Source organism: Agelaius phoeniceus, chromosome 2 (assembly GCF_051311805.1).
Source record: "Agelaius phoeniceus isolate bAgePho1 chromosome 2, bAgePho1.hap1, whole genome shotgun sequence".
NCBI lineage: Eukaryota > Metazoa > Chordata > Aves > Passeriformes > Icteridae > Agelaius > Agelaius phoeniceus.
This window is the reverse complement of record NC_135266.1, coordinates 68,761,727-68,783,791: the sequence shown is the minus strand read 5'-3', so window position 1 is coordinate 68,783,791 and position 22,065 is coordinate 68,761,727. Positions and strand designations below refer to the sequence as shown.

The following is a 22,065-nucleotide window of genomic DNA, read 5'->3' as shown; positions in this document are numbered from 1 at the left end:
AAATATTGGGGAAAAGGCTAAACTAGTTGTACCCATGCTCTGATGCCATTGTGGCACAGAACTCTGATACATTAATTTTATATTTAGCAATTTATAGCTCCTTCCAATCACCATGGTAATTAAACACCAAGTTAATTGACACAGTGTAGTATTCTGGTCCCTAATTAGCAGGGCATTTTTAATTTGTTACAGATTCCATTATGCAGCCTGATGTAGTCCTAGTAAAGTAACTGTACACTAACTCCAATGCACCTGGTAAGAAGAGAATCAGACCAAAGGAAAGAGAAACATGACTACATATTGATTTGCCTTTTGTAAACTACTGAAAGACTATGATAAAAGTGCAACTTCTTTCCTTTCCATCCTCTTGTCTTTAATTATCATGAGTCAGGATTTTTTGTTAGCTTTATCACCTCACAGTATTTGCCTACATGTAGAAGAACAAAACAAGATATGTCATGTGGAGGAAAATGTGGGAAGAGTGCATCCTTGGTTACTATGTGCTGTTTAGAGGACACAGGCTCCTTACCCTAGTATCTCTTAGAAAGTAAAACTAAAGCAAAAGAGGAAATAACAGGATCTACAAGACCAATTATGTAGTCTGATGCTAATAAGTGCAATGCCAAATTTTATAATTAATTTCATTCTTCAAGAACTGACTGTAATGAAGATTCTTGAAATTTACTATATCCAAAATGGTGTTGCTGTGCTTTTGTATCTTCAAATAGTAGCTCAGACAGCCTAGATATAAACACATCAAGTAATATTTATAACTTTGGCAGTGGTCTTTATGTCTTTGGGGGTCCTAGAGCTCTGGAATTTGTTTTCTTTCACAGCTTAAATGGTCTGAGAGGGATGTTGTAAGTCTGGGTTACCACTGGAAGGGAAGAAAAGATTTGAGGTTTTCCATTGCTTGTTTTCCTAACAGCAGACTCTGGTGAATTTCATACTAATTCTGTGGTTGAAGTTATGCGAAAAGCACCAAGGGCATATGAGTAGGTGTCCTCTTTGACATCTAAGTAAACAAACAAATATTTTGAATAGAGAAAAATAAGAATCGCTGTGAATGAGGACAAAATGTTCTAGCTTGTGCCCTGGCACTCTCTCCTTGTTTTTTTTTTTAATTTACATATACAAATTATCATAATTTTAAGGTAGCTTTAATGAGAACAAGTTATATATTAGTTTCACTCTTTTCTGATTTATCAAGAGATTGGCACCTATAAGTTCATCCTACTTCATTTCAGCTTTCTGAATCTCTGGGAAAGGATTTGCTCTGCACTTTGCCAACGGCAGAGCACTGCTGGCTTTCTTTAGTGGGGGCCAAATTCTTTCACTTTTGTTCACAATGATTAATGCTGAAATAAATGGAACTTCTTGCAGTATTCACTGTGAACAGACTCTAAGTATGCTCAGATACAGACTACAGTAACAAAGTGTCTGCTGTTTGACTGTGCTCCCTCTCCCTTGCTAGAACAGGCATGGAGGGCATGGGGGGAAATTAAGCTTTAATTCTATTCATACGAAGGATGATACTTTATTGTTGTTATTATTAATAACAAATTGTTTTCTCAAAGTGCTTGGAAGCAAAAACTGGATGGAGCTAAAGTTCAATCTTTGCCCTCAGGAGATAGCAAACTAAATATAAAACAGGATGCCGATGGAGAGAAGACCTGATTGGGGTAGGAAGGGTGGAGTATGAGAGAGAAATAGAACAGTACTGGTCAGAGTAGTAACTGCTGGTACTTCTGGCACACCAGAATTAGTATCTGGAAGCACTGGTGCAAAGTGAGTTAGCAAGAGAGTCTCCAAGGAGGTTAATGTGGTATCTTTATATATTCAGAGGACCAACTTTCAAGAACAAGGGGCATTTTTAAAAAAAGCATGCAAATGTGTATTTGAAAACATAATGAGTAGACAGCAAAAGCTGGGATCCTGTACACAAACAGGCTGTGGGGAGAAAGCTTTTAATATTGAACAGATAGGTGAGGCAAGGGAAGGGCCTTCAGACCTCAGTCAAGCAGCCTCTACTTGATGCACCATAAAAGTGGGATGAGCTGCAATGAGCAGTGATGGAGAGAACTGCCAGGGTGTTTGCATTTGGGATGCAATGCAGCAGACCAGATTGCGTCTATCAAGGCAGAGTAAATGGGAACAAAAGAGAAATGGTAAATGTGGGATGAAATTTTTTTTCTACAGCAATCAAAAATTTTCACCTGGAAACGTCCTTCTGACGAAACCCATTGTTTCTTAAAGAACAAAAATTAAGAGAAATCATATATGTTTCTGGAAAATAAATGGGTTTTTTTGGGTTTAACTCAGCAGGGTTTTCACATTCTGGCCAGCTTTAATGTGCACATTTCTCTCCATCTTGCATTCTGCTTATATCTAGCTTTTGCAGGCTATTTTTAAATAACCCCTCTACCTCTCCACTCTCTTGTACTAACACAGCCTAAATTGTCACAGGACATTATAAACTCCAGGAGAAGGTCCTGTGTGACAGGAGATATGTTATATATCTGTTATACATAACATATATAACAGATATATAACATACCTCCTGTTATAGGAGAATGGTGAAGAAGGGAAGAGGGAGGCAGCTGTGGTTCAAATGATGATTGGATGGATTGCCCCCTGAGTAAACAGGGCACTTCTATGGAACAGTAGACAACCAAGCTGATGCTTCAGCTGAAATTCTGAAGAATTGCAGCCACAAGAGCCCTTGCACATTTCTCAGATAACAGACAAGAGGAACGGACAAAACAAACCAAGTGCCAATAAACTTTCACTTCCTTTCGTAAGATGCTCTGTGGACATCTTTAAATATATTACATTGAAGATATGAAGTCTTGTGCTGAGCAAAGCCAGTCTCTGTAGAAATAGCCAATGCTTCAATGATTAAGCAACTGGGAAAGTGGACTACATTTTATATGTGTAGATGTATTGGTTTTTTACTGGAGCTGAGCTTGAAATTTTGAAGTGATTAATGCCCTTGAATAAGGGAGCAGCTATGTTGAAACACAAAATGTCTCAGCACAGAATATTGCCCCTGTTCTTCTCATTTCAGCTTCTGGTGTCTGATTTTCCCCCTCCTCTTCAGTCACTTGACAAAAATATATTGTTTTAAACTACATCTTTCTTTGCTCTCAAAGTGCTCATTTCCTTAATATTGTATTGGGACCTTGTCTAAGCCACAATTTTTAATTTTTCTTTTCTAAACTTCCAACTGTTATTACCATCACAGTAGAAATAATTGGAACATTTGTGTAAAAAAGCCTTGCCTTGCAGCAGTCAATGGCAATTTAGCACACACCATAGCAGGATATTGGTTCAGAGACCTGGGAGCTTTTTCTCTTTCTTTTTTTTATAACTCTCCTGGATTACACAGGAAAACATGATCAATCTTGACAGCAGGTTCTAACAACAATGCAAGCAAATTGTTCCCCAAACGAATTTACTTGTGAGAGTAAGAACTTTTTTTCAGATACGCAAATACTTCTCTGCACACACACCTTTTGAGTAATCAGGCTACTGACTGATGGCAGCATATTGCCAAGTATCAGTATATTGCAACCTTCATCACTGGCCACACAACTACTATTTAAACTTGTTTAACAGATTTTAAATGTATACATTTGGTAGAATTAAAAAGCAACGGCACTCATGTTTTTGGCCAGTAAATAAAGAGTGTTGTGGCCAGTTGCAGTAGGGGATAGAATTTCAGGTAGGAAGATTAGAATGGCCAGAATCAAAATTTGGCTGGGGCCCAAGCCAATCCCTATTAACCTAAACTGTTCTACAGGATCTTGAATCACTAAAGCTGATTTTAAATTTCTTCTTGATTCCACAATAAAGAAGGGCTAATTGTCTGTCCAGAGTATTGTCTGAATCTCATTTGAAGTGAAGGCTGGTGACGATGTTGATTGTAAGCATCATTTCCCACAGCTCCATTGGGAAGGTTTCCCAGCCGCCTCAGAGCCTGCCTAAGCCCACTCCATCACCCAGCTCTGGCATTACAGAACTCTCTGTTCCAGCAGGCTGAGTGGTACAGCCATTCCTGGGAGTATAAAGGAGCTTAAGCTTAGGAAGAATGACTGTTTCATGACATTTAACATATCTGGGTATTCCCACTGAGAAGCAGGATATTCATGCTGTGAAGAAGGGGCTGGACTAGGTGGATCTGCAGCTCTTTCTGTCCAAAAATATCCCTGTTTCTGTGAGAACATTTTGGTAGTGTCAGGCAGCACCTGTATTCCATTAACTCCAAAAGCATTTCAGTGTTTACAGTAACCAGGAAATGTCCATGTCTGTGTTATATTAACAAGTCAGCAGTAACAACTGCAGTTTCAGTTTTTAGAGCTATGCAGAGAAAGGTTTACTTTGAGTTGCTGAGGGTTTTACTTTTTTTGCTTGAAAAACAGAGGCCTGCAGTACTGCCCTTGAAACCATTACAGAAGGCTTCGGGAAAAAAGTTACCAAATGATGTCCAATAGCACTTCCTATAATCACGTAGGCAAAAGCATAGCTATGAATTGCAAGTCTCAAAAGTTCTTGTGACAACAAATTTGTAGGTCCTTCACCTTAGTATTTTTTGCTTGTACTCTTCCTGCCTACTGCATGTAAGGGGGTTTGCATAATGGCATCGTTTCATTCAAGATTCATTATGTTGGAAACAAAACTGTGTCATATTTTTATGTGGACTATACTACATATGCTCAGAGAGGTAAGCCATAAGGTGCCACCGCGTAGTAGGCAGCAGACTTTATAGGAGCAGTGATGTGGGGATAGAGAATTACAGTCTATGTAAAAGAACTCACCTGTGAGAAATTAAAGCACAACTTTTTTTTAGTCTTCCAAATAGGCTCCAATTTCTGCATGCAAGAGGCAAGAAATCTTAGCTATGCACTCATGCGCTTTTCACATAACTGAATTTTAATAGTGACATTAAATTACTATTATATAAACAGTAACATCAAAGACTATGGAAGAAAGCTAGAAAATATATTTTTTTTTCTCTTTTGGATTGAAAATGGTACATTGTAAAGCAACTTAATTCCCAAGAAAGGCAGTAGCAGGGACTGCTCTGTACTTGGCCAAGCCTACCAAAGGTAGAGAGAGCTTGAGGAGGTCTTTCCTCATCACCTGCTGCTGTGTACACTGATGTGACCAGAATGATGACAGAGTTCACAGCCACAGCTCTCTACTGAGTGTGCCACCCCTTGCCTGCCAGAAAGCACCATCTTTTTTATTTATAATTACTTGAAAAGGTGATTCCAGAAAGAACAGAGCAGGCTTCAGCTCCCCCTGAAACACTGTATTCAGCTGGCCTGATCCCCCTCTTATTAATAGGCACTTTTTTGAGACTCCACCAAGACCTTTCTTCTTGTCTTTATTTAAATGCCATGCAAATGAAGGAGATATGCATTCAGGACTATTCCAGGAGGCTAGAAAACATTACTTTGCTTGTATGTATTGCTGGTTCCAGAGTTCATTTTTTCAGTATTGCAATGATTTCTAGTGAAATCAGTTCCTAGAGATGATGTCGGAACACCTTTACAGTGCTGCAGGTACAGCTGTTGCTCATCTTGTTTACTTATGCTACTGTCATGCAGATTCATTCCAACACCTTTTTGTCATTTTGGGTTGACACAAATCTGTTCAGCAGTAATTACTTGAGATTGTTCTACATTTCAGGGAATATTTTTGACTCATTTACATTACAAAACCCCCTGCAAATTGCTAGGAGAATAGGTGCTAAAGGGATTATAGCTCGACAGGATCTTACCACAGTGATAGCTTTTGAGACAGAAGATCAGTTAATTTACCTGACAGAGAACATTTATATTAAGTAATCCTTGGTTTGATCAAATTTATCAGATACATACTTTCATACTTTCAGTTCAGGCCTTAAAAATATGTGACTGTCAATGCCAAAGGCAAAAAAAGTGTCAGAAGTAAATATGGAAACTAAAAACCACTTTACTTCTTACTCATACTGGAGGTTATTCCCTATTTCTATTCTGAAATGTTGCTAAATAGTATTAAAATGATTTAAAGTACTTCACTGCTGCCAGTCAAGTCATAAAGAAAACTGTTTCAACTGGGAAACATTATCCTTCTTTAGGACTTAAGTAGATTTGGGGTTATCCACCTCTTTCCTATCCTATAGCTTATCTTTTATAGCTGGGCAAGATAAATGCAAAATAGGTTGTATGTGCTACTAGAAAGTAGTAATAGGCTCTTCCTTTGCTTTGCACAAGTATAAATTACCCTTTTAATGCAGAATTGCTGAAACTTAGGGTCTTTTCAATAATCACCAGGGACAGCCTCCATTCCCCAAAGAAGTACTCTAATCATTCTTAAAAAAAACCCAACAAATCAACACCACAATTTAAACCAAACACTAGTGACAGTCTCACATTAATAGTGAAGTTATTAATTTGATGAAGTAACTGCAAAAATTGCCATATCCTTCACTGGAAAATTTCATCTAGTATGGGTACTCTCACCATGTTTATTAAGAATACATGAACATAAAACCCTCCACTTCCTGCTGATTTGATGATCCCAATTAATAGGGGAAAAAATTCCAGCACAGAGAGTGTGCTGCTGCTTCTGTATACTGCATATATTGGATATCCTTATGAAGGTGAACAGGAATTTAGTGCCACATTTTTTCTTGGGGCAAGTAAAATGATTCTATCTCCCCTGCTTACCATCCTTCACTGACTTCTCTGAATGTTTCTTTTTGTAGACATTTTTGTAATGTTGATGATGGTGGGCATCACTGTAATGTAGTTCCCTGAATTTACATGATTACATTATAATAATATCAATGCTAGTTTTTATATTTCATATAAATCAGTGTTTTATTTGCTCTCACAACTAGTGCTGCAAATTGAACAGCTGTTTTCACAGAGCAGTTTTAATTAAGCTGTCCATAATGCTGCCTAGATATTTTTCTGAGCTGGTAACACTTCATTAAGTATGCAGTATCAGTGAACACTTCAAATCATTCCTGAACATTACCTCACACTTTGGTAAATTGAAATCCCATCTTCACTGAGGTTGTCAAATCACCTTGTTTTGGTGATTTGAATTTGGTATTCAGAAATCTTTCTAATCCTCAGGACCCTAGGAAATCTTGAATTTGCTACAGATTTTGCCATCTGTTCACTCACTTATCAAGATAATGAAGCTTTAAATGATACTTGCCCTAGTAAAATCCTTTGGGCAAGCTATTATTAGCCTCTCTTTATTCTGAAAACTGACAAGTTCAATTTATGTGTCTTTGGATCTTTTATGAAGTTTATGTTCTATGACCAAAATTTGCTTCCCACACTGATTTCTCACATTTTTTCATCTCTGTTTTGAATATCTCTGCAATATTAGTTTTGAAAGCCAAGATAAGTTTTATCTCTTCCTGTTTTTCTGTACAAAAGCAGCTTCTTTTTTCTTTTTACAAACTCATACTGGATCCTACATCTGTATTCTCATTTGGGAATGTTACAGATTGCTTTGTTATTTTCAGAAACATATGATAATTAATGTGGGAAGCAGTAATTATTTTTTGTCCACAATGACTTTTTTTCAACTTTAAAAATGGGTATCATTTTATCTGCCTTGGACAGCTGAACCTGATGAATGTGTTCCAGCACTTCCATGTTTAGTGGAAATTTCTTTGTCTCTTATTTGCAAAAAAGATTCCAGAATGGACTCACATCCAAGCATTACGTCTGCTAAGGAAAAGGCATTAAGGAAATACTCTATCCAGGCACAAAAATTTCATGGTTTTATAAACTGTGCCCCTAAGACTTAGGGTGTAAGTTCCTTTCCAATTTTTAGAAGTGGCTACAAGTCATCATCTGGGAATATAAACAGGAATCTGGAATTTCAGCTTTTGGTCCTCAGTTTTTAAACCTTGCTTGTTATTACTCAGAAAGGTGGCTAATCCCCAGCCAGCCAAGAAGACATAACTCATTGGTGATGCAATGATAGACCATAATGTGTCCATTAACCAGCAGAAAGAAAAGCAAGGACTTGTTTTGATTGCAAGGGTGAAGAAGATGTATTATGCATGGGTTTAGAGACCTTGCAGAGACATTTGTCCATTTCACTGAGAACCACAGAGGAGTAAGATGCTCTGGACAACACAGGGGTATGGAATAGAGCCAACAGGAAAGGCAGAAGGAAGAAAGGGAAGGGAAGGGAAGGGAAGGGAAGGGAAGGGAAGGGAAGGGAAGGGAAGGGAAGGGAAGGGAAGGGAAGGGAAGGGAAGGGAAGGGAAGGGAAGGGAAGGGAAGGGAAGGGAAGGGAAGGGAAGGGAAGGGAAGGGAAGGGAAGGGAAGGGAAGGGAAGGGAAGGGAAGGGAAGGGAAGGGAAGGGAAGGGAAGGGAAGGGGTGGAAGGAAGGAAGTGGCGTAAGGAAGTGGCGTAAGGAAGGAAGTGGCGTAAGGAAGGAAGTGGCGGAAGGAAGGAAGTGGCGTAAGGAAGTGGCGGAAGGAAGGAAGTGGCGGAAGGAAGGAAGGAAGTGGCGGAAGGAAGTGGCGGAAGGAAGGAAGTGGTGGAAGGAAGTGGCGGAAGTGGCGGAAGTGGCGGAAGTGGCGGAAGTGGCGGAAGTGGCGGAAGTGGCGGAAGTGGCGGAAGGAAGGAAGGAAGGAAGGAAGGAAGGAAGGAAGGAAGGAAGGAAGGAAGGAAGGAAGGAAGGAAGGAAGGAAGGAAGGCCACTTTAAGGCATCTTGAGCAGGACAGTAATCAGACTCTAAAATGGCTGGGACTGTAAGAAGAAACTAAATAGTGGTAAGGAGGAAAACTAAAACTGGATTTTGCAAAGAAGGAAATGTAGAGAAAGGGAACAGATACAGGGGAGTCCAGAAGACTATCACAGAAAAAAACCAGTATGTGGGATTTGTGCATGGTGTAGAGAAGTGAGCAGAGCAATGAACAAAGTGCTCTGCATGGAATGATTTCTGTTTGCACTGCTAGTCCAGGTTAACAGAATTAACCAAGTTAACTTTATAATGCTTGGGTTTGCACTTCATTCATTTTAACTTCATCTGTGAAAGAGAAATGTTAATAAAATTTGAAAAGCAACAGATTTTCCTTCCTTGAATTTTGGACACCCACTGTTAAAAGAGAATTGAGGGAGATTGGAAGGGATTGTTGGAAACACATGTCCTTAAGAGGATATCTCATTCCATCCCAAACCATCTGTCAAGAAGAGGTTGCCACAGTAGGTCTATGGAGCAGGACTTGATCTAGCTGAAAAAGATGTTACAATTTAAAAAAGCATCTCTACCCCAGTTACAGAAGAGGTTCTTAGAAAGCCATCTTGGACTGGAGGTAAAGCTGGAGGTATCAATTCCATCTCACATTTCCTGTTTCTGTGGAATCCTAGTAGTATTTCAGTATTCAACCCTTTTAGACTCATTTGACAATCTCAGGTTGAGTGTGCTTCAGTTTCACTCTAGTCTTTTCAAAGTCTCTAATAGATCTAAAAGCAAATTCATCATGATTCTCAATAGAATTTGTGTTCTGAAAGCCTGTAACTTGTTTCTTCCTTTGTTGCTTTTTAACATGGGCTGTGTTTTGATGTGGAGATGTAGGAATTGTTTTGCTGTTGAATAACAACTTTTCTCTTGCAGCACCAGCTGTAAAACATGAACACCTTGTTGGATCACACTCCAAAATCTGAAATGGGCATCCTGCCAAGGCTTAGGGCTTCCTTTTTGTTTTGACTGTTGCAATGTTCTTGTTTCTGTTAGTATCACGTTCCTACCACTTGCACTTTTCAGACACCCACGGCCAAACTCAGCATAACTCTACTGAGCTCACCAAAGCTGCAACAGACATGAATTTGTCTCAGTATGTCTGTAAATTAACCAGTCATTTAAGCTGGAGAGTGACATTGATAAGCAATAACAGCACAGGAGTGGTGAAAGGAAGATATCTCCTAGTTAGTTTTGGACAGTTGACACTAACTCTGTTGTCAGATAAGTCTTACTGACTGTGGGAAAAGCTGAGTGGGAAAAGTCACACTCTCCGCCTGCTAACCGTAGGAGGAAAACAGATCTGGAATGCAGAGGAAATCTTGACATTATCTGTTCCCCCAACCCCTACCAGCCAGGCAATCAAAATAACTAGCTGAGTATCAGCTGCCTCTGTTCCTGGCCCAAATAAAAGTGCTTTTTTGACAGAGCTTTTGCTCACAGGAGAGGAGGCAAAGAGAAGAAGTCTGAAGTGGGTGTGGGGGAGTGCTTCCTGCCAGAACCCAGCAGCAGCTTCTCTGTGACATCTAAAAGAATACTGATGACATATACCTAGTGCTGTAAATGGAGGTGGCTCTTCCATTTCCAAAGGACAGAAATTCATGCCTGACAGCCCTGCAGCCCAGAACTCTTGCACTCCATCACTCCACTTGGCTTGCATTGACATTGCCAAGGACAGTGTGCCAGACTCTGCTACAAGAAGGATCAAACCCAAGTTCTTTCACTGGAAAGAACTCCTCTCTTCCCATTCAAATTTTGTTAAGAATAAAGTGTAGCTGTTTCAAATGAACACTTACAGAGTAAATTTACTTCCTTCCGAGCCCTCACAAGATACAGAGTTTATCAAGACCTAAGGAAGCACAGTATACTATACTTACATCAATGTATACATCACAGCAAATTAGAGACACTCTCATATATTTCTGTATACACTCACTTACCTAGGTGTAGCTTAATACTCTGGATATCATCCCTATAAGGTTGTTGTTATACTTAAAAAAATCCAGAAGTATAGAAGAGGATCACAGCAACAAAAGCAACAAATGAAAAGGTGCACTTTATGCTACTGAATATATTGAGTTCTCCAATGCATCATCCAGCCATTGAATGTACTGAATCAATTCTGTCTGTCTCATAAATAGTTTCAGAAGTTTATTTTAACTTTGGAAACTCATCTTACCTTTTTCTTACCACATGAGAGTCCAGATTTTGACCATGTGTTGGTCAGCAGAAAAGTGTGTGAAAGTAAGGGCTAACTTTATTTGCTATATGTTTATCAAACAAACAGATCTCAATATCAGTAGTCTGCTAGTGATGACAAAGAACCTGCAGCCTTATACCTGCTTTGCCTACTCAAAAAGCCTGGAAATCAAAATTTGTGGCTTTTCTTGATGGAGTCCTGGCATGGACAGTAAAGCATTTACTTCTGGGGAAGGCTGGAAAAAGACCAGTTGGTTGGGGGATGTTATAATTATTTCTCTCCATATTCCTTCTTCACTGCTTTGGGAAGCAAGCACAGAAGAAATTATTCTCTGAATCTCTCCCTCCTATTTTGTACCCCAGACCCTTCTATCTTTCTTTGACAGAAGTGAATCACCAACTTCCCATAGACAGTAATTCTCTGATTTTTCTGCACTAAGAAGCCTTGAGCTGCAGCTGGCTGAGCCAATGCTGACCACTCAGGTGTTTTTGGGCATGCACAAGCAGGTATGGAAGCTCTCCATACAGCCACAGTGCTACTGTAAGCCCTTCCTGGAGCCAAGCTTAGCATGAATCAATGGCACAGCAAAGAGCACCTGGCAGGATGGGGACTGTAACCTGGACACCAACCAGTTCATGGACCAACATGAATGAAAATAAGCTCCTGAGAAATTATTTGAATGCTGAATTAGAAACAAATGTAAATGTTTTAAGTCACCTTTTTGTATGAAAACGGTCGATGATAATGTAAAGCTATAAGGTTTGTGAGGGAAGGACTTTGTTCTGCCTGTACAGTGCTCACAAGGACACTACTCTGGGCCTGAGGCCAATTGTCACTACCTCAGTTCAAAAAATTTAAAAATAATAAATGACCTTATTAGTAATCCAAGTAAGCAGCATTTTTAAGAGTTTCCTGAAAGAACTATGTACATTTTATGAAATATAATATTTCCTATTTTTTATATATATATATATATATGTATATATATACACATATATGTATATGTATATTATATATATATATATATATATATATATATATATATATGTCTCCCATTTCCTCAGCTACTTGATTCTGAAATCCATGAAAAGTAGAGGCTATTTTTTTTCTTTATAGATACAAATAATTTTCTCTACAGCTAAAAATGCATCATTAAGAGACTAAGTATAATCCCAAAAAGTTGCTGATGACTGCAACTGGCAGAGAGTTTCACTCTACAAAGAAAAAATCCCTAATTTTCTACAGGATATACCTGCAAGATTCTATGCTAGAATCAGTTTACTTCTCAGAGTTAAATCATAGAAACCTTATATAACAGTGTCTTTGGAAACCAAGAAATATTCCAGGGTAGGTATATATCCAAGATAAATAAATATAAAATAAAAACCTACAGCCATTACCTTCCCAAACTATATGTCAAAAGCCTACACTTTATGAAGGCTAGAATAGCAGATTCAGATCCACTCAATAATACCCACTTGTAAAGCAACCTTTTGCCTTTTGGCCATCTGTTTTCTTGAACTTGTCTTTCCAATTGCTCTGCCTTCATAAAGACGCAGAGCCAAGATCACAACAGACAGATGTCATTGTATGAAATGGAATGATATATAGGATGGCTTTGGTATGTGTTTTGTATTCATACGCAGCCCCAGTCTCCTCCTCTGGCTGCATTTCAGTGGTGGCTTGACAGCATGGTGGAATTTACTAATTTGTTTATGCCTTGTGCTGAGCACTCAATAAATACCAGCATCTATATGTGCATTTCTGTCATAGCAACTTGCTGGCCTGGGTGGAATCTAATACAGAGAACAGGAAGGGCAGAGACTGGATGGTTTTCAGCTGAGAAATCTTTTAAAAAGGCTCCTGTTTCTTAGTAGTTGACACCAACACTACATAGCTCTTTGTCCTCCTCTAGTGGTCCCATTATATTTAGGGAGAGACTTATGCAGTGATTACTTCCAATTAATGCAGTCACTACCTCACTGCAAGCTGCTGAGGATCATGCCATGAGGTCCTGTGCTCAGTTCTGGCATGAGCCACAGTTCCATGGTGCTCATGGAAGTGGAAGGAGGCGCCTCTGCTCACAGCCAGTGACAGCTGCACAGACCCTGTGTAGCTCACAGGAGAGGAGGTGTCCTTGTGTCCGTGTGTCCTTGAACCATGGCCATCTCCTCTGAGCAGAGCCTGAACCACGGCATGTTGTTCAATAGCAGGGAACAGTGGCATGGTCTGAGTGCAGCCCCACAAAAGGTCCTATGTTGCAAAAGTCCAGGAGCTGACTGCTTTGTTTGATTTCTTTATTGTCCCAAATACTCTGCAGTATGTTCTAGCCAGAAGCTTTTCTCTATGTTTTCCTGCCTGACTTGCAAACAAAGAATCAGTGCAAAATCCATCTTATGTGCTGAGCTTTTCAGAGAGATGATGCATGTCACTCTGATGCAGCACAAAACCTTAAACATTAATGCTTAGGAAGTGATACTAAAGAGTTAAATAACAAAAGCTGAACCTAAAGAATTGTTGCAGTATAAATGTTTTCTAATGGGAAACACTAAAACTGTTGGAACTGCTACCCATTAGAAATGCTTTCTGTGAAGACAAAAGGTTCTTACCATATAGATTCTTTGTTTGTGTGTCTCTCAGAGCTTTAATGCTTTGTTAGCATAATAGAAAGCTAAAGGTTTATTTTGCTGCTTGTATACTTTAACATTGGTTAAAAATTGTCTAACCTTCAAACTTCTGAGTTATGTCTTGCACAGGAAATAAAATACAAGGACATAGCTTGCATTGTGGCTGTCAGAGAAGTCTGAGGGAAAGGTCTAATTGAAACAGGAAACAAATATACTTTAAAATTATTATTATTCAATGAAAATTTTCCAGGCATTTGTTGCTTTTGGAATAAATGTTAAATGGCAAAATGTGGTCTCTGCCACGACTCTTGGAAGCCCCCAGTTTAAAACAAGTTGGCTGCTCAAGAGCAAGGGAGCTGAATATGGCTGTCTGTCTGCAACCTTTGTCAGGCAATTGTTCAGTTAAAGAAAAAAATTACTCGAGAGTCCTGTGTCTCCATGAACTTAGTTGCTGGAAACCAACACCACCTAATTCCAACAGAGGCAAAACTTTAGAGCAATTTATCAATCTGAATTAGATCACCTCTTACAGCAAGGTTCCTGTCACATCTCAAGAATTGTTACAAACCCAAGCTACTCTACCAGTTGCTTAGTGTTCAGCTCTCCTTAGGAGTCCAAGCTGTAACCAAATTGAGTTAGGAAAAGTATTTATAAAATATTCCTTCTGAAATGACCAATATTTTGTACAATTATAAACTAGATATTATTTTCAATATTTATCATCTCTATTTTCACTATTTTTCTTTCTTATTAGAAATGTTGACTAAAAATCAAAGTCACAGAAAGAACCATGGAGCAGAGAAATAGGGAAAGATATTTAGAATGACATTGAGTAGTTGTGTGTGTATAAAGTGTTTTTATACATTGCTGATTTATTGTTTTAGAAATGTCTTATATAAAATTCAGAGTACTTCTTAATGGATCAAGCTTTTGTCTATAATTCACATACTAGAACATATAAATTTCTAATCTATACCTGGCTGTTTTGTGCAGGTTTTTTTGAGAAACAGCAATATCTCATTTTCCTTTTGCTTTTGAGAGCAGAAGATCCCAGTGCCCTCAACTACTCCAATACATCAGTAAGAGCTGACTAGCAAAGATTTGCCTTTTTAGAAGAACAAAGAAGGGCTTTGTTCTATCATTTCTGATTATGAAAGGAAGAGGCAATCTCACTGCCTAATTTTGGAAGCCAAACTGGCACTGCAGAAAAGTTAGAACTGGAGCCAAATGAAATGACCCTCTGATGCACTGACTGCAGGACAAGCACCAACTCTACCTGCTTCTAATTTGAACAACACAGAGCATAACTAGTTAAGAGGCCAAGGTCACCAAACAGCTGGGTTTATTCGGTAGTTTACTTTCACTCTTTAGAAAAACAGCCTGTTCATTTTTCAGTCCAAAGCAAGCACCTCCACTTTGTGCTGGAAACATGTCAAAGTGACCCTGCTCTGCTTTCTAGTAAGTGCACAGGATCATTGGATAAGGATGTTTTATTTTCTCCAGTTATTTAAGATCAGGTTTTCATCTTGGATAAACTTTTATAGGTGGAGTAATGACAGAATGAGACACAAGGCACTGCTAAATGTCTAATCCAGCTGCTACTCCCCCCTGAAGAAGATGATAAGAGAGGTTTCACAGTCACAGCCTCAGCTCCACCACCAGCACACTTGCCAGGCATCCATGGCAAGTGAAAAGCTTAAAGAGATCACCTCCATCCCCTCACAAGCAAGAGGAAAATCCCAGAATAGGATACGGTTCTATGAGCCACATCCATTTCCCTGTTCAGAGTGTGATTAGCCCATAATTCCTGCCCAGGGACTGCAGCAAAGGTAAAATAAAACCATGAGCATAAAACCTTTTATGACTAAGGAAACATAAAAAATATGTAATCAGCTGAAAGTTCTGTACTCAGGTTTGATTTTGCGATGAATCAAGCACCTTCAGTTTCTAACAAGAGCCAGATGGAGTTGCAGCTTCCTCCCATTTGCATTATGCCTGGGCAAATATTGCAGTATCAGGCTGCTCATTAAAGCCCTGGGACCACTGCTGCCCCTGTTTGAATTTTGCATTATATCAGTCAAGGATACACAATTATCCGTGGAGTACTTCTGAAATGGCCAAGGTCACATGAGGATTTTATCGTATTACTGCAGTGCACCATCTTCCTTGCCAGCCCATTGCTGCTCTGCTACAGACTACATTACCATGCATCAGCAAATACATGAGCACACTGCTATATTTAGTGTTTCATACATACCACTAAAATAGAGGATGTGTCAGCTTTTAATCCGACTTCAAATTTTTGCCAGCAAAGTGAGGGCTCGTTTTCCCTACCAGTGATGAAGTGTGCTCTGTGTTAGTCATCTTGAGCTATGTGGTGATAACTTTAAAATACATTAGGCAGCTAGAATGCTCAATCTGAGTGGAATGTTTTTTACTAAGACACATACTGGGGGATAGTAAGGACACACAGCATTAGTCAGCCAGGTTTTAGTAGTGATTACCACAGGCTACCTACAAACCCAGCAGCAAACTGATGGCAAGAGGAGCAGCTAAGCATGGTGCTCTCTGGGGTACCACAGCAGACAATTAGGACCTCCTACACTGCAAGGGCAGAAGAGATAGGTGGTGCAGACTGGGTTTGGTGTTATGTACCTGGCAATATGAGAAGAAAAGCATTGATGATGATGATGACTTGAACAGAGTGGTCAAGTGGCATGGAGATGGGACTGGGGCAGTCATATTGATGGCATCATCTATTAATGAGAGCAGGAATGCGGTTTAATGGCTGAAACCTCAGGTACCACCAGGATAGCCACATTCATTCCCAAAGAAAGCAGAGTTCAGTGGATAAATCTGATGTTGTCACAGGTCTTGGTAAAGCCACAGAACAGGGTATTTTTTTATGTATTTGTAACACTTGCTTATTAATGCCATCATATACAAGCTGAACAAATATGAATTGCCTTCCTGTCTACCACTTCCACAGAAAGCCAAGAGAGAACTTGCTCACCCCAGGCCAAGGGTGAGCCTGTCTGGGTGAAACCAACTTTTCCACTACAAACTGCTTGTCCTCTCTTGCACCTGTCACTTGCACTTTCCTAACTACATCTTAAAGGGTGTGGGCAACACCACATTTGCAGCCTAGATCTAAGTCCAAATAACATTGTATTTACTTAACAGCGTGAAATTATGTAAATATATGAATTTCCAAGTCTTTGTGGAACTCCATTTCAGCCCAAACCAGAGCTGTCCATCCCAGTCCCACGATGCTGTGGCAGGGCTGTTCTCTGCCACAGCCCTGCCCAGCCATGTGATCCAACTTGCAGACTGACATCCCATCCCATCCTTGGCCCATCCCTGACCCCCCAGGCCTCATCCTGGAGCTGTCTGACCTCTGTTCCTGTGTCTGCCCCATTCCCCAGGCAGCCACCAGCTCATGCTGTGAAAGAGAACAGCATTCCAAAGGGCAGTTTCTTCCCTCTCACATGCAAAAATGGTTTACATAGAGAATGACTGGAAGCTGAGGACAGCCCAGCCTTGGGGAAAGGGCTGCAGAAGTCTCCACCCTGGCTGCAGGAGCTCTGAGCTGCCCTGTGCATCCCCAGCTCCTGACAGGATGGGATGGGATTGTCCAGGATGGGATTATAAGTGTTCTTTGGTGGGGAGGGCAGGGTGACACACTGGCAGTCTGGGAAAAGACCCTCTTGGCCCCTGAGAGCTCTAGAGCTCTGGCCAAGAAAGGGATCAGAAGAATAAATGACAAAAAAGAATGAGAAAGAATAAGAAGTCAGGATGTAAGGGGAGAGTGATGCAGAAAACAAGCCTGAGTAGAACAGTGAGTGCTGTGTTCTGTGTGTGGCTGATATAAACAGGACAGGTTTTCTCCTCATGCAAGAAATTCCAAACCAGAAAATTTATTATCCAGAAAGCACAGAAAATATCAGAAATGTTTAGCAACTGCAAGTCTGGAAGAAACCCTTGTCTCTTAGCTCAAGACATAGATTTTCCCTTTTTTATAATTTAAATCAGGTTTTCTCTTTTTATCTCTCTTTTTTTTTTAATATTTCAGTGTAACAGATTTCAATGCCAAAATTTCAAATTTCAATAAAAATTAACACTTCTCACTTTGAAGACTGTTAAATAATTGCATGCTGAGAAGTGTGTTCCTATTTTACAGAAACAATTTGAAACAGATTAATGGATGCTAACCTTTCCTGTAAAATGTTCTATTTGAAGAAATGAACATTTTCTGCCAAAAGCATTTTAATGATAAATTTATTACCAGCTCTACCATATGCTAGATTTCTATGATTAAAGTTTCACCTCAGTGACCAAACTGTGTCAGAAAATGACCTGTCATTCTTCTTTCATGTCTGCAATCATCAGATTTTCAACCATCATCCTACAGTTCTACCATTAGGACAGGCACTAAATTTTATCTCTTTGGGTGACAAAATTAATATTGTCATTAAAGTAAAACAAAAATCAATCATACAATAAAATGGGAACACTGCTAAAATAATTAATTTTATTTAAAATGCATGTGCCATTGACAGGTTTTCCTTTTTCTTTATAAAGTGCCAGCCTTCAGTGGCACAGAGAGGTTTTGATCCAACAATGAATACAATTAAAACAATTGCTCAATCAATCTCAGAACTTCTGAAATTTGTTTAGCTTTGGAAAAACCCAGGCATGTGTTTCATTGGCAAATACCATCATGGAATAAATCCACATCCAAATCATAAGGCAGGAAAAGTTAATGTGTATAGAGCTTCAATGAAAATACATACATTTACACTACGCTCAACAGCCTTTATGTTTTGTTGACCTGAATTAAAGTACATGAGGGTGGAATTGCCTACAGAGACCTGAGTTTTCTAGGCCAGGATTTCCGTCATTTTGCTAAGCCACTATGTTTGCCAGCAGAGCCACTGAACCAGTGAAATTGACTCCAAAAAGCCGCATTCATCTGATTTTAAATGATTCAAGGTTGGCCCCTGGAATGAACTGTGGATGCAGTTTAGATCAGAGACAGATGCAAGAAGAAATTACTGAGTGAGCAAACTGGCTTAAACTAGTCCTTCAGGCAAAAAAAAAGATGCTAAGTCATCTAGGGACAGAGGAGTAATTACAGCAGTGATGTCCAATTGCTTTCCTTTTAATTGGCACACTCTGCATACATCCTGACTAACAAAACAGAAAATGCAGTCAGAAATGGGTGATTCCAGAGGTCATCTGGTTTATGACTGAAATACTTCTAGCTGGCAAAGACTTTTGTGGGAAGGTGGATTCATCTAGACTTTGAGAACATTTCTTTTTGCAAAAGTTTGAGGCTCTTATTAAACCCCAGTAACCCACATTCTAGGAAGCAGTTCCTTTTCTCTGTGTTTCTTAATTGTGCTTCATTACAATTTAATAAAGACTTTTACTCTCAATTAAGCAAATCATCCAAGCAGTTTCTTATGCCTGTTGCAATTAATTGGTTTTGTCAAATGCGGGTTTAATTGTGTGTTAAGTATCTTGCTGAACCAGGATCTCTGTGTGTGTACATATCTGTCTATCCAAACCTTTCCTTAGCTCCTGGCATGATAATGTATGTGCAGTTCAGGGTATCTGAGTCTTTAGCTCTGTTTTCTGCTCTGGTCTTGGTGCCTTGCTGGCCCTAAATAATGCCTCCATAATGGTTAAACTCACTAATGCTGCTAATATTGAAAAATGCTTTAACCAGATAGTGGGATCCTGCTAAGGGAGAAATCAGCCATTGTGACTCTGCCAACTGGGACATGTGGGTCCCAGGGGGCTGTTGGATTTTTTGAAAAATATGCCTCTGTAAATGAGCCTCTTCATCAGATTCAGCTGCTGAGTGACTGCTGAGACAGAAAAAGCTCTGAGCTGTTCCTCATCTTGGCTCACCTCTCTCTCACACACACACACACAAACCAGTGCCATGGCAAGACTTCAGTCCCACTCTGACACCAGTAACAAATGTTTGGGTTTGTTCCCATTATTTCAGAACTTACCTTGCAAGGTGTAAGTCAAAAGGTGATGAATTATCAGCTTTCCTAAGAACCACCTTAATCCTACACCAATAGGTCATGAACAGCAGCATGGAAGAGATTGTCACGAATGCACTGAACACCCATTTCATAGCAGAGACTCCCTGGGTCCCCCATCATTGCACACATGGTTACACAAGCCACCAAGAAACTTCCAAGAAGTAATTCAGCCTTACCTGCTTTTTCCTTGCACAGCTTCTGAAACAGCATCTGAAAGAAAGTGATTTTTCTTTAATAATGGTAATTTTTTCCTTCAAATAAGTTCCACATTTCAAGATGACAATCAATGTAATTATTAATGGTCACTACCTTACACAAAGCATAAAATCCAGAGCTTATCAATAAAAATTATGCACAATAGCTAGTTTTGCTTGCTAATGACAACCTGGCACCCATTCTCAGGTCAGGTTCATCTGTCCTGCAGTGAGTGAGTCTAGGAGCACACTCTACAAGCAGATTATGTGTCACAAGGATATATAAGGTGCAACACACTGGAACGTGCCTGAAAGGACCTTGCGATGCTGGTGGGGCTCAGGGAGCAGACAGGCTGCTGAAAAGTTGTGTAGGCAGCTCTACTGATGGGCAAGAAACAGGACACTGTGCCTTGGAAAGGTAGATGTCTGTTTCCTGCTCATCTGTGACCAAGAGAGGGTCGCTCTGATTGAGGCTCATGCCAAACTGACCTGCCATGTTGTTTTCTTCATATTTTTCATCTTGCTTCTTTGGGTTTGCCATGCTAAATGAAAGGGATGCCATTAACACCACACTTGGATGCACCTCTTGGTCCATTACTTTTCTCTTTAATAGCTTTCAGTGCTCAGATGAGGAGGTTGTTGACAGTGATTAAATGCATTTCCTTTCATAGATCACCCACTGTCAGCAATGCAGGCCGTAAATGAAACTAGCATAATGGGTGGTACTGCACCTAATTTTTCTTAATTAAACAGAAGGGTGAACTGATTCCTCCAGGTACCAGTGTGAAGTGCCCAATATGCAGGCAGCTGAAAAGACAGACATTCCTGTGCCTTGCAGTGACACACCCTGTTCCTGTTATCTGCTTGTCCCCACATGGACAACCATCTGCACCTTTTCATCACATGCACCAAGTGCTCTGTTATCTCTTCAGTCAGTATTGCTTCTGCAGCCTAGATAAGAATCTGTCTATAAAAACATGCTTTTTATTTACCTTTTATTTAATGAAGAATTTGGAAAATAGAGATATTGGAAAATTCCTTCTCTGAGCATGGAACCAAATTGATTAGGCATCTCTCTTAATAATAGGGAAAGCACAGCGAGGCTACTTTTTTTTTTTTTTTCCTTCTGCAAGGCAATTTCATTCTAAAAGAGCCTCTTGCTCCACTGCAAGGTCTGCCTTAGCAGCAGCTGAAGTTGACCTATCTTTAGCCAGCAGGGATCAAGTGGAGTGGTCACTTCTGATGGGAAGATAATGAGTAGCTGAGTCTAAATCATGTTTCATTAGTGGCAAAGTATCTAATTTCCACAGAGAAGTAGGAAATTCAGGCATGGGCTGTGTCAATTGGCAAGGGACAGGCAGGTTCCACATGAGTGTGCCAGGTTTTTGGGATGCCTTTCTGAATGAGGTATATCATATTGTCTCTCCAGTCCTCAGTGAGCTGCAGTGCTGTTTATCACCCTGCCTGGGGACAGGCACCTGATTTTTAGAATCACAACTCTGGCATAAGCCTGGTTGATGCCTAAATTGCTATACTGAATCTTTGGATAAGCACTTCTTGAAGAATACATAAATGATATGTGAATCGAAAATAAATATGTCAGTCCTTTGTGGATAACTGGTTTGTGTGTTCTAGTGCTGCCAGAAGGACACCAGCTATTAAAATCATACCCAGGCTATGTTAACTTCCAAGATCTTTTTAGGATGCCATACAAAAAAAGGATGCAAATTATTGCTGGAACAATCTCAAGTGGCAACAGAAAGCTGCCAACTAAAAGTGATTTATGGAAATGATAAGGCACTATATAACTGATTGTGTAACAAAATACATTTATTGGACGACTAGCAACCCATCTGAACAGCATGGCACCAGCTAATCAAATATGTAGAAACCACACACCGAGAGAGTACAACTCTAGCCAAAAGACTGCTGCAGCACCTGCTGCTATGAATAATAAAGAAATCATTTGCGTACAACTCCAGCTGTAACAATTTTGCAAGTGGAAGTGTCAAACAGCAGCCAAAGACAAACACGCTCTGCTGATGTAGCCATGTCTTCTTTGCTGAAGCATGTAAACCAGCTCACAGAAACCAGAAATGTTTAGATGCTGGGTCCATTCCTCCTCCTCAGCAGTCCCATGTTTCAGCAGGGCCATCCCACTTTCACCTCTGTGAGCAAAGGTCTCCAAAAGCTTGCCTGGACAGTGTCACCCTGTGCT

At 39.8% G+C, this 22,065-nt stretch overlaps 1 protein-coding gene across 3 annotated transcripts in view; it reads right to left on the bottom strand.

The window, feature by feature from the left end:
* Positions 1 to 22,065, bottom strand: part of STARD13 (StAR related lipid transfer domain containing 13) — a 243,359-nt gene that overhangs the window by 144,338 nt on the left and 76,956 nt on the right. For all 3 annotated transcript variants that reach the window (XM_054627871.2, XM_077173795.1, XM_077173796.1), the window contains one exon: positions 19,830 to 19,863. In XM_054627871.2, the coding sequence (XP_054483846.2) occupies positions 19,830 to 19,863 (34 nt within the window). The remainder of the gene's footprint in view (positions 1 to 19,829; positions 19,864 to 22,065) is intronic.